An 18080-nucleotide genomic window follows, 5' to 3' on the forward strand; every position below is an offset into this window, starting at 1 on the left:
TTTGCATAGTAGTTTTACCATGTGACGCATTGTCGTTAAAAAGCTGGACGTTGAGAATGCCAGTGATTGCCTTGCTCCTGTAGATGTGAATCCAGAGAGTAGAACAATATGCAGAGTAAGAGCATACTCTTGGAGACCAGCTGAACGCAGGTCAATTCTATCGGTAGTTTTTTTACAACTTTTGTGATTTTAATAAAGTAAATAAGGAGAAACTGTTTCTGCTGGTAAGAGGGTCAGTAACCAGAGGATACAGATTTAAGATAATAGGCAAAAGGACCAGAGGGAAGACGAGGAGAATTTTTTTTTATATACAGTGAGTTGGTATCTGTAATGCACTGCCTAAAACGGCTTTGGAAGCAGATTCAATAGTAACTTCCAAAGGAAATTGGAGAAATAATTGATGGGAAAAATTTGCAAGGCAATGTGGAGAGTGCAGGGGGAGTGGGATTAATTGGATAGCTCTTTCACAGAGCCAGCACAGGCACGATAGGCTGAATGGCCTCCTTCTGTGCTGTACGATTGTATTAACTGTTTCAACCTTGCAGCAACGCAGAAATCATACTGTAACTCTGGATTTGGCTCCCAATCAGACCCTAAAGAATAGCAATGTGCAAGTCTTACAGCTGCCAACCTGACATCACTTGGCTTGATATTGCAAAGAGTATCTCTCAATGTGGTATCAAAATGAGTTTAAAAAGTGATGAGGGGTCACTCTTACCCTTGTGTAGAGCTTAATAAGCTTTAGCAACCTTGTAAGATATTTCTGTTTCTGGTTATATGCTGAGGAAAGTTGAGTGAAAGCCATTTTCATCCAAACTGTACCTTTAAATGATGTGCATAAAATCAACCCAGTCACTTACTCCAGGCTTGATTGACAGGGAATTATCCAATCGTCTCCCCTCTGGCGGGAAATATAGGTTCGCCGTAAGCAGGCCTTATTGTAAAGGCAACCCCAGTATCCCCAGGCACAGGAAGAGGAAAATTTGCTGCTATTTCTGTGATTTGTTTCATTCTGGAGTCAAAGGGTTAAAAAAAACACCACAATACTTTAAACTCAATAGGAGCTGTCTTCGGGAAACCACAGAACAAGAGCCATGGTTGCTCATGACATACAGGTGCCAAAGTACCACATGTATGAACAGATCTTTCTAATTATATAGTACAGAGATGTGTCATAGTTAATGCCATCCAGACAGGCCAGCGCACTCGAAAAGTTTTACTAAAATCTTTTGTGGATTTAATATATAACAAAAGGCTTACGTGGGGAGTATGGTTTTGGTGTTCCTTTCGTCTGGCAAACCATGAGTAATATTTTCTAAAATGTATCTCAGTGAGGTTAGAGCACTGGCCTTTTGCCTCATAATCTTGATTTGATTCCAACCCAGAACTATCAGACAAAAACCTTGTTTCCGATGATTAAAACACTCAGTCCCTCAACCCAGTCCAGTGAGTGTGAGTCCATAGCACAAACATGCCCAGATAGTCTTGTTTGGAGAGGTCAAGGGAGAATTGATCCAGAAATTTAAACATCAGACTGCTGCATTAAGTAGCTGAGATACATTTTTGGATCAGGGCAGACCTAACGTGAATCCCATGCAAGTCCTATAGAGACAGGAGGTGGCCATTCAACCCCTCTAGCCCATTCCGCTATTCAATTAGATCATGGCTGATCTGTACCCTAACTCCATTTATCAGCCTCGGTTCAGTATCCCCTAATAACACAAATCTATCAATCAAATCAAATTTCAGTTGACCCCCAGGCTCAACAGTTTTTTTTAAGGGGAGAGAGTTCCAGATTTCCACTACCCTTTGTGTGAGGAAGTGCTTCCTGACATCACCCCTGTATGACTTTAACACTTTGGGTGTGGATCTGACTGTGCCCTACACTGACTCCGTTGAACAAAAATTTGGCCGTCACTCAAGTGGGTGGGATAGTTTACCACCGCCACCAACCCAATAACCCAACATGAAGATCAACAGTAACTATCGACTAGGATCAGCAGTAGATTCTTCTGCGAGTCAGAAAGTTGGGGGTTCGAACTGCACTCTAGGACTTAAACTAGCGTCTGGCATTCGCAGAAACAGATTTGCTCTGCTTAGTTGACCTGGCATTCAGGAGGGTAGGCATAGTAACACAGGAACAGGAGGAGGCCATTTAGCCCCTTGAGCCTGTTCCGTCATGAATGAGATCATGGTTGATCTGCGGCCGAATGTCATATACCCGCCTTTGCCCCATATCCCTTAATATCTTTGGTGAACAAAAATCTATCAATTTCAGATTTAACCTGAAAAATTGACCTTGCATCAACTGCTGTTTGTGGAAGAGAGTTCCAAACTTCTATCACCTTTTGTGTGTATAAATGTTTCCTAAGTTCATACCATAGAATAGTGCTGATGATCTGCAGACATATCTGAGCTACACCAAGGTAACCTGATTGAGGAGAGTGGTGCGAATGCAGTTTCCAATGTGAGTGCAGGATCAGATGAATAATATTCTACTCACACTGTATATTAACTGGCAAGGGGGTTATAACCTTAAAATCAGAGCCAGGCAATTCAGGAGAGAAGTGAGGGAACACTGCTTCATACGAAGGGTGGTAAAAGTGTGGAACTCTCTCCCACAAAAGCAGTAGATGTTAGCATAATTAATATTTTAAATCTGAAATTGATAGGTTTTTACTAGACAAGAGCAATAAGGGATATGGAGCCGAGGATGAGGTTGCGATACAGATCAGCCATGATCACATTGAATGGCAAAACAAGATCAAGGGGCCAAATGACCTCCTCCTATTTCTATGTTCCTGTTTAAAATAACATAACATACAAAATAGGAGGAGGAGGAGGCCATTCGGCCCCTCAAGCCTGATCCATCATTCAATAAGATCATGGCTGATCTGATTGTGGCCTTAATTCAACTTTCCTGCCTGCCCCCTCCATAACCCTTGACTCCCTTGTAGATCAAAAATCTGTCTAACTCAGCCTTGAATATATTCAATGACCCAGCCTCCACTGCTCTCTGGGGAAGAGAATTTCAAAGATTAACAACCCTCTGAGAGAAGAAATTCCTCCTCATCTCCATCTTGAAAGGGAGACCCTGTAATTTGAAACTGTGCCTCCTAGTTCTAGATTCCCCCATGAGGGGAAACATCCTCTCAGCATCTACCCTGTCAAGCCCCCTCAGAATCTTATATGCTTCAATAAGATCACCTCTCATTCTTCTAAACTCCAATGAGTATAGACCCAACCTGCCCAACCTTTCCTCATAAAACAATCCCCTCATCCCAAAAATCAGCCTAGTGAACCTCCTCTGAACTGCTTCCAATGCAAGTATATCCCAAGTATACCTGGATTTTCAAAAAGCATTCGATAAGGTGCCACATTACAGATTAATAGGCAAGATAAGGGCTCTTGGTGTTGAGGCTAATATATTAGCGTGGATATAAGATTGGTTAACAGACAGGAAGCAGAGAGTGGGCATAAATAGTGCATTTTCAAGCTGGCAGGCAGTGAATAGTGGAGTGCCGCAAGGATCAGTGCTAGGACCTCAGCTATTTACACTCTATATTAATGACTTGGATGAAGAGGCAGAGAGTAATGTAGCTACGTTTGCTGATGATACAAAGCTTGGTGGAAAGGTAAGCTGTGGGGAGGATGTAGAGAGGCTGCAAAGAGATATAGACAGGTTAAGTGAGTGGGCAACAATATGGCAAATGGAGTATAATGTAGGGAAGTGTGAAGTTGTTCACTTTGGTCGTAAAAGTAGAAAAGCAGAATATTTTGTAAAAGGTGTGAAACTGGTAAGTGTTGATGTTCCGAGAGATTTGGGTGTACTCGTACAAGGAACGCACAAAGTTAACATGCAGGTGCAGCAGGCTATTAAGAAGGCAAATGGCATGTTGGCCTTTATTGCAAGGGGATTGGAGTACAGGGATAAAGAAGTCTTACTAAAATTGTACAGGGTTTTAGTGAGACCGCACCTGGAATACTGTGTGCAGTTTTGGTCTCCACATTTAAGAAAGGATATACTTGCACTGGAAGCAGTGCAGCGAAGATTTACTAAATTGGTCCCTGGGATGAGGGGGTTGTCCTTTGATGAGAGGCTGAGTAACTTGGGCCTATATTCTCTGGAATTTAGAAGAATGAGAGGTGATCTAATTGAGACATACAAGATTCTGAAAGGGCTTGATAGGGTAGAAGCTGAGAGATTGTTCCCACTGGTCAGGGAATCTAGAACACGGGGACACAGTCTCAGGATAAGGGGCCAATCATTCAGGACTGAGATGAGGAAAAATTACTTCACTCAAAGGGTTGTGAATCTTTGGAATTCTCTATCCCAGAGGGTTGTGGATGCTCCATCATTGAATACGTTTAAGGTTGGGATAGATTGATTTTTGGTCTCGCAGGGAATCAAGGGATATGGGGAGCAGGCAGGAAAGTGGAATTGAAGCCCAAGATCAGCCATGATCGTATCGAATGGCGGAGCAGGCTCGCTGGGCCATATGGTCTACTTCTGCTCCTATTTCTTGTGTTCTTGTTACGACCAGGGTGGTCGGAGTGCACTGTTTTTCTAGTTCCACTTCTCCACAGGCCACAACATATATTTAATATTTTTCCCACTTAACGATACGCTCAATCATAGACTCTATTTTTATCCCAGAGTAAAATACACTTACCAGGTTTCTTTAATAAACAACAAAATTATAGGTTTATTATAAAATGAGTCTTAACCAGTCACGATGCAAAGCATTAACACAGATTGAAATATAAAAGTTCTCTTTTACCTTAGCCCATCACACACAGTCACTCACAACACACACCGGTTAACCGAAAAGATAAAGAGATTTACTCTTTAGAGCTCTATTACAAAAAAAAGACAAAAAGCATACTTTGGCCAAATACTTGCTAATTCTTAAAGAAAAAAGAGAAGATATAGAAAGATGTCAGATATCCTTTGTTTTGACTTGGCGTCCCATATACATGTAATCGGCTGTCACTTGGATCTTCCTAGAACAGTTCTTGACAGGCGACATTGAAGATCAGTTTGGGCAGGCTTTCCAGGTAAAATGCAACAACAGGGGTTTCAGGCACTTTCTGACATTTGCTTCTCAGCACTTCTTAAAGAGCTGGAACAGACTAAGTTGGGGTTTGCTCCCTTCGTAAGTTTTCTCCAATTGTTTTTTTAACACTGTCCATATCACCAACTCATTGTCCAAAGTGAAACCGAAAACAATGTTACAAGAGTCAAGCCTCCTGGCTCCTATAAATCTTGGCCTGTCACTTCTTTGTAAACATCTTTTCCCAAGTCAAAAAAAACCCTTCTGGGTAATTATCTGAAGATAGGTACCTTACAGTAAGGGCTTGTTTTTTGCACTCCTTGATTCTTCCAATAAACTTGTTTACAAGCTCAGTCCGAAAGACCTTCTGATGATCTCTTTTTAAAAAAGCACAAAGTTTCAGCATCTATGGAATCCTTTTTCGTTTTAACAAACAAATTCTCATAATTTAACAAAAAAAAGGAAGTACTCACAACACCCTCCTTAACCTTAAATACTCTCGGTGTGATCTCACCAATGCCCTGCACAGTTGTAGCAAGACTTCCCTACTTTTATACACCATCCCCCTTGCAATAAAGGCCAACATTCCTAATTATTTTCTGTACCTGCATGCTAACTTTTTGTGATTCACGTACAAGGACACCCACATCCCTCTGTACCACACAATTCTGCAGTCTTTCTCCATGTAAATAGTATTCTGCTTTTCTATTCTTCCTGCCAAAGTGGAAAATCTCACATTTTCCCACATTATACTCCATCTGCCAAATTTTTGCCCACTCGTTTAACTTATTTATATCTCTTTGCAGACACTTTTTGTCTTCCTCACAACTTACTTTCCCATCTATCTTCGTATTGTTTGCAAATTTGGTTACAATACACTTGGTCCCTTCATCAAAGTCATTAATATAGATCATAAATAGTTGATGTCCCAGAACTGATTTCTGTGGCACTCCACTAGTTACAGTTTGCCAACCTGAAAATGCCCCATTTATCCCAAATCTCTGTTTCCTGTTAGTTAGCCAATCCTCTATCTAGGCTAATATATTACCCCCAACACCATGCGCTCTTATCGTGTGCAGTAACCTGTTATGTGGTATCTTATCGAATGCCTTTTGGAAATCCTAATACACTACATCTATTGGTTCCCCTTTATCAACCCTGCTTGATACATCCTCAAAGAACTCTAATAAATTTGTCAAACACGATTTCCCTTTCATAAAACCATGTTGACTCTGCCTGATTGCTTTATTATTTTCTAAATTTCCTGCTACTACTTCCTTAATACTGGATTCTAGCATTTTTCCAATTACAGGCTAACGGCCTATAGTTTCCTGCTTTCTGTCACTGCTCCCCACCCCTCCCCGCCCCTTTCTTGAATAGGGATGTTAAGTTTGCGGTTTTCCAATTTGCTGGGGCCTTTCCAGAACCTCGAGTATTTTGGAAGATTACAACCAACACATCCACAATCTCTGCAGCCACTTCTTTTAAGACCGTAGGATGCAGGCCATCAGGCCCAGGGGACTTGTCAGCCTTTAGTCTCATTAATTTTTCTAGTACTTTTTCTCTAGTGATAGTGATTTTTTTAAGTTGCTCACTCCCTTTTGCCTCTTAATTTTCAACTATTCTTGGGATGCTTTTTGTGTCTTCTACTGTGAAGACAGATACAAAATACTTGTTCACAGTCTCTGCCATTTCTTTGTTTCCCATTATTAATTCCACAGCCTGATCCTCTAAGGGACCAACGTTTACTTTAGCTACTCTCTTCCTTTCTATATATTTATAGAAGCTTTTACTGTATGTTTTTATATTTCTTGCTAGTTTACTCTGTTATTTTAATTTCTCCCTCTAAATAGTTAAACAATTTATCTACAGTGTAAAGTTTGATTTTTTTTTGTGTCTTCGCAGGGTCCTGTTGGCTTGCCTGGACCTAGAGGCCCCACTGGAATACTCAGTGAAAAGGTAAAACTCACCTGACATTCCAATACCTATGCTTCAACAAAGACCATTAAAATTCCTCTTTAAAAGTCCGCTGTTTTCTCCAATAGTTAAAGATTCTTCGAACTGTGCATGGCTGTTCCTGAAAACAGCAGAGATCAGGTTTCTGACATAACAGGCTAGATTTTGCGGTAGCAGGCAATCGAACAGTGTCTGCCATTAGACTCGCCCGCGCATCCTCCACGTCTAAACATTTGTGCTTACAAAGTTGCTTAAAGTGCAAGCTGCTAACAATACAGCAAGGGCAACAGAGCACCTGACATCTGAGTGAACAGGACAAGCATCAGGGTATCTCCTTAACCAATCAGATTGTGAAATTTAAAAGTGCAAGGACTGAGTAGGAAGTGTGAATTCAGTATTCAATCAGGCCCTGGAAGGATCTGAAAAAACGGGATGAGAATTTCAAAATGCAGGTGTTGCGTGAATAGGAGCCAATGTAGGTCAGTGATCAAGACCTGGGTTCTCATACCGCTGGGTGAGAGGGTCGGGTGGACATACTACTGGGTGAGAGGGTTGGGTGGACATACTGTTGGGTGAGAGGGTTGACTCTCAGCAAGGGTGGGCACTGAGGGCCATTAGCGAGTCCACTGAGAGAAGTAGCAAAGGGAAAACAGCCAAGACAGGGTCATTTCTTCAAGGACAACACTCTGGAGGCCCACTGATCACCTGGCATGGGTCTCATACACCCAGTCTTTTGGGACCCCCATGGCGTGATGCAGTGCCTCTGATGGAAGGAGGGTCAGGAGGCAGCTGCGCCTGCCCGTGAAGCTCCACAATGACAGTGACAGCAGCCGGCCATGCCAAGGAGGGCCCACCTGTGCCAGAGAGTGTACCGGACTCGAATCAGCTACCTCCAAATGTCCGAACAGCATTGTCAGCTACTTATGTGCCAAGCTGCAGGACAAGTTGTGACCTATGGGATTTGGGGTCACTCAACGCCAGTGGCCCTGAAGATCACCGTAGCACTAAACTTTTATGCATCTGGATCATTCCAAGGATCCACCAGGGATATGTGTGATCTCTCCCAGGCAGCAGTCCACTGCTGCATCAAGGAGGTGACCAATGCCCTGTGCGGGAGGACCGGCGACTACGTGCAACTACCGGACCGACCCAGACAGTCAGGCCGAGAGCTTTGAGGCCACTGTTGGATTTCCCCGGATGCAAGGCTCTCACAGACCAGCCAGCCACCTTCATCAACAGGAAGGGCATCTGTTCCATCAATGTGCAATTGGTCTGCGGCCCCCGAAAGCATTTCCTGCAGGTGTGTGCCCGCTTCCCGGGAAGCAGCCATGATGCTTACACACGTCGACAGTCCCAGGTGCCGCAGCTTTCCAGGCTCCCCACCCGCCTTCAGAGATGGATTCTCGGGGACAAGGACAACCAATTGAAAACATGGCTACTGACGCCTGTGATGAACCCTCTGAATGCAACAGAAGAGAGGAACAACACTTGCCACAGCTCCACCCGAGTGACCATTGAGCAAGCCATTAGGCTCCTGAAGATAAGATCATGTTGCCTGGATCAATTTGGTGGAGCCCTACAGTGTGCCCCAGCGAGGGTCTCGCGTATCGTGCTGGTCTGCTGTGCTCAACACAATCTAGCACTACAGAGGGAGAAGGCCTTGCATGAAGAGGACATGATTAAATGACACTCCTCCACCGACGAGAAGAATGTGGAGTAGGTTGATGAGCAGGCAGTACTGGATTTTGAAGCCCTTGCACCGGAGGCCAGGAAGATTGAGCAATGGGCCAAGGAGACGAGAGACAATCTCATACTTACCCGCTTCCAGCCACCATGATGGCCACTCAGTAAAAACAATAAAGACTCACCTCAATGCATGCAGTCTGTCCCCTCCTTTCTATTTGTCTTCCATGTCCAGTGCCCAGTGGAACCACACACTATGGCCCATGAGGGCTGTGCCTACATTGACATCTGGGGGAAGGGTGAAGTCAGCAGCTCACAATTAAGGCATGATAAATACACAACGAAAGGTAATTTTACACAAAAGAACTTTAGAAGAGAAAAAAAATGTCAAATGTCTAACACCTGTGAAACCCCAAGTGTCTCCAGGTAGTTTTCTTTAAACATTTCTAGAGGTGTGACCCCATGGCTAACAGCTGGGCTGGAGGCAGGCTGCTGGTCAGGCTGTCCCTTAGCCTGTGATGATTTCAGTGGCTGTCCTCTGGCTGCCTGAGGCCTGGAGGACCCCAGCTGCCTGAGGGTTTCTTGAACAGGTCAGGATTCTCCTCAGGTGTTGCAGCTACTGGAGCTGGGTTCATGGTAGAGGGACTGAGGAGCCAGTGTCCGCACTCAGAGTCCCCCGAGGAGAGCCCCCAGCTGTGGTGGTCAACCTCTCCTCCTCCCTTTCAAGGATCACGAATCTCCCAGCTCACCAGAGAAGGACAAGTAGCTGGAGAAGATTCCAGGTGCCTCATTCTGCTCTCACCTTGACACTGCTATGTTGAGCACATGGTGATGGTGTGTAGGTCTACGCACATTTGTGGGATCTGGTCTCCCTGACGGTTACCAACCTCTCGATGGAGGAAACCATGTTCTCACACGTCTGAGACATGGCAGCACTCATGGCATGAGTGGATTACTCCATTGTCTGCTCTTGGCTGTGCATTGCCTCTGGCATCTCTGCCAGATGATTTTTTTTATTCTTTCATGGGATGTGGGCATCACTGGCTAGACCAGCATTTGGTGCCCATCCCTAAATGCCCTGGAGAAGTCGGTGGTGAGCTGCCTTCTTAAACTGCTGCAGTCCATCTGGTGTAAGTACACCCACAGTGCTGTTAGGAAGGGAGTTCCAGGATTTTGACCCAGCGACAGGGAAGGAACGGCGATATAGTTCCAAGTCAGGATGGTGTGTGACTTGGAGGGGAACTTTCAGGTGGTGGTGTTCCCATGCATCTGCTGCCCTTGTCCTTCTAGGTGGTAGAGGTCGCAGATTTGAAGGTGCTGTGAACGAGCCTTGATGTGTTGCTGCAGTGCATCTTGTAGATGGTACACACTGCTGCCATTGTGTGTCGGTGGTGGAGGGAGTGAATGTTTGTGGTTGGGGTACCAATCAAGTGAGCTGCTTTATTCTGGATGGTGTTGAGCTTCCTGAGTGTTGTTGGAGCTGCACCCATCCAGGCAAGTGAAGAGTATTCCATCACATTCCTGACTTGTGCCTTGTAGACGGTGGAGAGGCTTTGGGGAGTCAGGAGTTGAGTTACTCGCCACAGGATTCCCAGCTTCTGACTTGCTCTTGTAGCCACGGTATTTATGTGGTTGCTCCAGTGCAGTTTCTGGTCAATGGTAACCCCAAGATGGTAATGTCATTGAATGTCAAGTGAGATTTCCCGGCGGAGCAGCAGGAGAAGGTAGCGACTCTTCGGTGGGTGAGTGAAGGCATCAGGAGCTGTGTTTTAAAAGTAAGTACTTACTGTTTTACTTACTGTTTTCCTTGTCTTTGAGTTTCTTTTGGCGCCGGAGGAACCGGAAGCTGGTCGGCAGCGAGGACTCCTGGGTAGGTTTTTTCCTTAAAGGTGCGGAGCTCCGTGGACTCGGCCTCATTTCCCGGCGGAGCAGCAGGAGAAGGTAGCGACTCTTCGGTGGGTGAGTGAAGGCATCAGGAGCTGTGTTTTAAAAGTAAGTACTTACTGTTTTACTTACTGTTTTCCTTGTCTTTGAGTTTCTTTTGGCGCCGGAGGAACCGGAAGCTGGTCGGCAGCGAGGACTCCTGGGTAGGTTTTTTCCTTAAAGGTGCGGAGCTCCGTGGACTCGGCCTCATTTCCCGGCGGAGCAGCAGGAGAAGGTAGCGACTCTTCGGTGGGTGAGTGAAGGCATCAGGAGCTGTGTTTTAAAAGTAAGTACTTACTGTTTTACTTACTGTTTTCCTTGTCTTTGAGTTTCTTTTGGCGCCGGAGGAACCGGAAGCTGGTCGGCAGCGAGGACTCCTGGGTAGGTTTTTTCCTTAAAGGTGCGGAGCTCCGTGGACTCGGCCTCATTTCCCGGCGGAGCAGCAGGAGAAGGTAGCGACTCTTCGGTGGGTGAGTGAAGGCATCAGGAGCTGTGTTTTAAAAGTAAGTACTTACTGTTTTACTTACTGTTTTCCTTGTCTTTGAGTTTCTTTTGGCGCCGGAGGAACCGGAAGCTGGTCGGCAGCGAGGACTCCTGGGTAGGTTTTTTCCTTAAAGGTGCGGAGCTCCGTGGACTCGGCCTCATTTCCCGGCGGAGCAGCAGGAGAAGGTAGCGACTCTTCGGTGGGTGAGTGAAGGCATCAGGAGCTGTGTTTTAAAAGTAAGTACTTACTGTTTTACTTACTGTTTTCCTTGTCTTTGAGTTTCTTTTGGCGCCGGAGGAACCGGAAGCTGGTCGGCAGCGAGGACTCCTGGGTAGGTTTTTTCCTTAAAGGTGCGGAGCTCCGTGGACTCGGCCTCATTTCCCGGCGGAGCAGCAGGAGAAGGTAGCGACTCTTCGGTGGGTGAGTGAAGGCATCAGGAGCTGTGTTTTAAAAGTAAGTACTTACTGTTTTACTTACTGTTTTCCTTGTCTTTGAGTTTCTTTTGGCGCCGGAGGAACCGGAAGCTGGTCGGCAGCGAGGACTCCTGGGTAGGTTTTTTCCTTAAAGGTGCGGAGCTGAGTAAACCTGAGCCACTACAAATGTAGTGTCTCCCACCCATCCTCCTCCTCTAACCTAATAATAAGACCCTTTTTACCCTCCTCCTCTAACCAAAAAGGACTGAGCAGGTAAGCTATTTACTGTTTTTGTTAATATCTATAGTTGTACTTAACTAAGGGGTAATTGAATAAAAGAAATGGCAGCCAGTGTAGTGTATTGCTCCTCCTGCAGAATGTTCGAGGTGAGGGAAACCTCCGGTGGCCCTGCCGACTTCACCTGCTGGAAGTGCATCCATCTCCAGCTCCTATCAGACCGTGTTAGGGAATTGGAGCTGGAGCTGGATGAACTGAGGATCATTCGGGAAGCTGAGGGGTTGATAGATAGAAGCTACACGGAGGTCGTTACTCCACAAATCAAAGGCAGCTGGGTAACAGTTAGAGGTGGGAAGAGGTCAGTGCAGGGATCTCCTGTGGTCGTTCCCCTCAACAACAAGTATACAGTTTTAGATACTGTTGGGGGGGACGGCCTATCGGGGGCAGGCTGCAGTGACCGGGCCTCTGGCACGGGGTCCTGCACTGTGGCTCAGAAGGGAAGGAGGGAGAATGGGAGAGCACTAGTCATCGGGGACTCGATGGTGAGGAGTACGGACAGGCGGTTCTGTGGGCGCAGGCGAGACGCACGGATGGTTTGTTGCCTCCCTGGTGCCAGGGTCCGTGATGTTTGTGATCGCGTCTTCAGGATCCTTAAAGGGGAGGGGGAGCAGCCAGAGGTCGTGGTGCACATTGGCACCAACGACGTAGGAAGGAAGGGTGGCACAGATGTTAGAAGTGAGTTTAGGGAGTTAGGCTGGAAGCTGAAAGCTCGGACGGACAGAGTTGTTATCTCTGGTTTGTTGCCGGCGCCACGTGATAGTGAGGCTAGGAATAGGGAGAGAGCACAGCTGAACACGTGGCTGCAGGAATGGTGTAGGAGGGAGGGCTTCCAGTTCTTGGATAATTGGACTGCATTCTGGGGAAGATGGGACCTGTTCAAACAGGACGGGCTGCATCTGAACCAGAGGGGCACCAATATCCTGGGAGGGAGGTTTGCTAGTACTGTTCGGGAGGGTTTAAACTAGTTTGGGAGGGGGATGGGAACCGGACTTGTAATCCAGGGACCAGTGGGTCCACTCAGAAAGACAAAGAGTGTAGTGAGGTATTGGGGAAGGTAGCACTGTCACAGAGGACAGATGGGCACGGAGAAGGGTTAAAGTGCGTATACTTCAACGCAAGAAGCATCAGGAATAAGGTGAGTGAATTGAAGGCGTGGATGGGCACTTGGGACTACGATGTTGTGGCCATCACTGAAACGTGGATAGGTGAGGGGGAGGAATGGTTTTTGGAGGTACCTGGTTATAGATGTTTTCATAAGATTAGGAATGGTGGTAAAAGAGGTGGGGGGGTGGCATTGTTAGTTAGAAATAGTGTAACAACTGCTGAAAGAATTTTCGAGGAGGATCTGCCGACTGAGGCACTGTGGGTTGAGGTCAGGAACAGGAAAGGAGCAGTCACCTTGATGGGAGTTTTCTATAGGCCCCCCAATAGCAGCAGGGAGGTGGAAGAGCAGATTGGGAAACAGATTTTGGAAAGGAGCAGAAGTCACAGGGTAGTAATTATGGGGGATTTCAACTTCCCAAATATTGATTGGCAACTCTTTAGATCGAATAGTTTGGATGGGGTAGTGTTTGTGCAGTATGTCCAGGAAGCTTTTCTGACTCAGTATGTAGACTGCCCGACCAGAGGGGAGGCAATATTGGATTTGGTACTAGGTAATGAACCAGGGCAAGTGATAGAGCTGTTGGTGGGCGAGCACTTTGGAGATAGTGATCACAATTCTGTAGCATTCACTGTGGTAATGGAGAGGGATAGGTATGTGCAACAGGGCAAGGTTTACAATTGGGGGAAGGGTAGATATGATGCTGTCAGGCAGGAACTGAGGAGCATAAGTTGGGAGCATATGCTGGCAGGGAAGGGCACGGTCGAAATGTGGAACTTTTTCAAGGAGCAGATAGTAGGGGCCATTGATAAGCATGTCCCTGTCAGACAGGGAAGGGATGGTCATGTGAGGGAACCGTGGTTGACAAGAGAGGTTGAGAGTCTTGTTAGGAAGAAGAAGGATGCGTATATAAAGTTGAGGAAAAAGGGCACAGGCATAGCTCTGGAGGGATACAAGATGGCCAGGAAGGATCTGAAGAAAGGGATTAGGAGAGCTAAGAGAGGGCATGAAAAATGCTTGGCGGGTAGGATAAAAGAAAACCCCAAGGCCTTTTACGCGTATGTCAGAAATATGAGGATGACTAGGGGGACCGTAGGTCCGGTCAAGGACAATAGCGGGAGACTGTGTGTTGAGCCGGAAGAGATAAGTGAGGTTTTGAATGAGTACTTCTCTTCGGTATTTACGAATGAGAAGGGGTGTATTACTGAAGAGGACGGTGGGAAGCAGACTGGTAAGCTCGAGGAAGTGCTCGTTAGGAGGGAAGATGTGTTGGGGTTTTTGAATAACTTGAAGATAGACAAGTCTCCCGGGCCTGACGGGGTATATCCAAGGATGTTATGGGAAGCAAGGGATGAAATTGCAGAGCCGCTGGCAATGATCTTTTCATCTTCTCTGCTGACGGGGGTGGTACCAGGTGATTGGAGGGTGGCAAATGTTGTGCCCCTGTTCAAGAAAGGGAATAGGAACAACCCTGGGAATTACAGGCCAGTTAGTCTTACTTCAGTGGTAGGCAAGTTGATGGAAAAGGTGCTGAGGGATAGGATTTCTGAGCATCTGGAAAGACACTGCTTGATTCGGGACAGTCAGCACGGTTTTGTGAGGGGTAGGTCTTGCCTCACAAGCCTGATTGAATTCTTTGAGCAGGTGACCAAGCAAGTGGATGAGGGTAAACCAGTGGATGTGGTGTACATGGATTTTAGTAAGGCATTTGATAAGGTCCCCCATGGTAGACTTATGGAGAAAGTCAGGAGGCATGGGATAGTGGGGAATGTGGCCAGTTGGATTAAGAATTGGCTAACTGATAGAAGGCAGAGAGTGGTCTTAGATGGTAAATACTCAGCCTGGAGCCCAGTTACCAGTGGCGTGCCGCAGGGATCAGTTCTGGGTCCTCTCCTGTTTGTGATTTTTATTAACGACTTGGATGAGGAAGTCGAAGGGTGGGTCAGTAAATTTGCAGATGATACAAAGGTTGGTGGAGTTGTGGATACCGAGGAGGGCTATTGTCGTCTGCAAAGGGACTTGGATAGGTTGCAGTGCTGGGCTGAAAAGTGGCAGATGGAGTTTAACCCTGAAAAGTGTGAGGTCGTCCATTTTGGAAGGACAAACATGAATGCAAAATACTGGGTTAACGGTAGGGTTCTTGGGCATGTGGAGGAGCAGAGAGACCTTGGGGTCTATGTGCATAGATCATTGAAAGTTGCAACTCAAGTGGATAGGGCTGTGAAGAAGGCATATGGGGTGTTAGCGTTCATTAGCAGAGGGATTGAATTTAAGAGCCGTGAGGTGATGATGCAGCTGTACAGGACCTTGGTAAGGCCTCATTTGGAGTACTGTGTGCAGTTCTGGTCGCCTCATTTTAGGAAGGATGTGGAAGCCTTGGAGAGGGTGCAGAGGAGATTTACCAGGATGTTGCCTGGAATGGAGAATAAGTCTTACGAGGAAAGGCTGAACATTCTAGGCCTCTTCTCATTAGAACGGAGAAGGATGAGGGGTGACATGATAGAGGTTTATAAGATGATCAGGGGAATAGATAGGGTAGACAGTCAGAAACTTTTTCCCCGGGTGGAGCAAAGCGTTACAAGGGGTCATAAATTTAAGGTGAAGGGTGGGAGATATAAGGGGGATGTCAGGGGAAGGTTCTTTACCCAGAGAGTGGTCGAGGCATGGAATGCCTTGCCCGGGGAAGTTGTTGAGTCAGAAACTTTAGGGACTTTCAAAAGGCTTTTGGATAGGTATATGGATAAAGGAGAATGATGGGGTATAGATTAAATTGTCCTTGACAGAGGACAAAGGATCGGCACAACATTGTGGGCCGAAGGGCCTGTTCTGTGCTGTATGTTCTATGTTCTATGTTCTATGAGATGGTTAGATTCTCTCTTGTTGGAGATGATCATTACCTGGCACTTATGTGGCACAAATGTTACTTGTCACTTAACAACCCAAGCCTGAATATTGTCTGGGTCTTAATGCATTTCTACACTGACTGCTTCAGTATCTGAGGAGTTGCGAATGATACTGAACATCATACAATCTACAGCGAACGTCCCCACTTCTGACCTTATGATTGAAGGAAGATCATTGATGAAGCAGCTGAAGATGGTTGGGCCTAGGACACTACCCTGAGGAACTCCTGCAGTGATGTCCTGGAGCTGAGATGATTGACCTCCAACAACCACAATCATCTTCCTTTGCGCTAGGTATGACTCCAACCAGCAGAGAGTTTTCCCCTTGATTCCCATTGACTCCACTTTGGCTACGGCTCCTTGATGCCCTACTCGGTCAAATGTTGCCTTGATGTCAAGGGCAGTCACTCTCACCTCACCTCTGGAGTTCAGCTCTTTTGCCTATGCTTGGACCAAGGCTGTGATGAGATCAAGAGCTGAGTGGCCCTGGCAGAACCCAAACTGAGTGTCAGAGAGCAGGTTATTGCTGTTTAAGTGGCGCATGGTAACATTGTCGATGACACTTGACTGATGATTGAGAGTAGACTGATGAGGCGGTAATTGGTCGAGTTGAATTTGTCCTGTTTTTTGTGTACAGGACATACCTGGGCAATTTTCCACATTGCCAGGTAGATTCCAGTGTTGTAGCTGTACTGGAACAGCTTGGCTAGGGGTGCGGCAAGTTCTGGAGCACAGGTCTTCAGTGCTATTGCCGGAATGTTGTCAGGGCCCATAGTCTTTGCAGTATCCAGTGCCTTCAGTCGTTTCTTGATATCACGTGGAGTGAATTTGATTGGCTGAAGACTGGGATCTGTGATGCTGGAGATCTCAGGAGGAGGCCGAGATGGATCATCCACTCGGCACTTCTGGCTAAAGATGTTTTCAAATGCTTCAGACTTTTCTTTTATACTGATGTGCTGGGCTCCCACATCATTGAGGATGGGGATATTTGTGCAGCCTCCTCCTCCTGTTAGCTGTTTAATTGTTCACCATCATTCACGACTGGATGTGGCAGGACTGCAGAGCTTCAATTTGATCTGTTGGTTGTGGGATCGCTTAGCTCTGTCTATTGCATGCTGCTTACACTGTTTGGCATGCAAATAGCCCTGTGTTATAGCTTCATTTTGAGGTATGCCCGGTGCTGCTCCTGGCATGCCCTCCTGCACTCTTCATTGAATCAGGGTTGGTCCCCCGGCTTGATTGTAATGGTAGAGTGGGGGATATGCCGGGCCATGAGGTTACAGATTGTGGTTGAATACAATTCTGCTGCTGCTGATGGCCCACAGCGCCTCATGGATGCCCAGTTTTGCATTGCAAGATCTGTTCAAAATCTATCCCATTGAGCACGATGGTAGTGCCACACAACACGATGGAGGGTATCTACAGGACTTTGTTTTCACAAGGATTGTGTGGTGGTCACTCATCCCAATATGGACAGATGCATCTGTGACAGGTAGATTGGTGAGGATGAGGTTTAGTATGTTTTTCCCTCTTGTTGGTTCCCTCACCATCTGTCACTTACCCAGTCTAGCAGCTATGTTACGACCTGGTGAGAAAGGGGTCCCTTTCAGCCTTCACCTGGTCTTACCATAACAGGGTTTGATTTTAAACACACCGATTTTTGTTCTCCCTTGGTGAATCCTTGTTCACCACTTTCCAATTATATGGCAAAGAAACCAGCACAAACAGGCTTTCTTAGGTTTAAAGAAGAAAGGTTGAAATTTATTAAACGTAAACTTTAATTTGGTTAACACCTATGGATACATGACATACCCGCACTAGCATGCATACGTGATAAACACACATGCAGATAGAGACAGAAAAGAGCAGAAGAAATAAAGTGGAAAAGTTTGAGGTAATATCTGAAGATGGTTTTGGTTACTGTTCTTCGAGCTCGCTGCAGAGTCCTTGATTGCAGGTAGATCTCGCTTTTCATTGGGGATCAGTATTCTTCTTAAACCTTGTTCGATGTAGGAGGCTTTTCTCACTTGAGGTTCACACCTTCAGTGGATTTGGTGTTCCTTGAGAAAGAGGTGGGAGCAGACAGGAGAGGTCTTCTCAGTCCAGGATCCAGCAGTCTTTTCATCTCAAACTCTCTGTACAATTCAAAAAAACTCAGGTTGCCCACCATGTGACTAGCTGATTTGACCATGTGTTTATGGATTCGGCCATCTTAGCAGTCATCCTGGAATGTGAGCTTCCTCACCTTCAATGTCTGGTGATTAA

General features: G+C 46.1%; 1 protein-coding gene across 1 annotated transcript in view; it reads left to right on the top strand.

Annotated features, from left to right (window-relative positions):
* Positions 1–18080, top strand: part of LOC137373159 (collagen alpha-1(XXIV) chain) — a 351399-nt gene that overhangs the window by 164611 nt on the left and 168708 nt on the right. The window contains exon 25 of the mRNA XM_068038018.1: positions 6960–7013. Within this exon, the coding sequence (XP_067894119.1) occupies positions 6960–7013 (54 nt within the window). The remainder of the gene's footprint in view (positions 1–6959; positions 7014–18080) is intronic.

The sequence above is a fragment of the Heterodontus francisci genome, chromosome 8 (genome assembly GCF_036365525.1).
Source record: "Heterodontus francisci isolate sHetFra1 chromosome 8, sHetFra1.hap1, whole genome shotgun sequence".
Taxonomy (NCBI): domain Eukaryota; kingdom Metazoa; phylum Chordata; class Chondrichthyes; order Heterodontiformes; family Heterodontidae; genus Heterodontus; species Heterodontus francisci.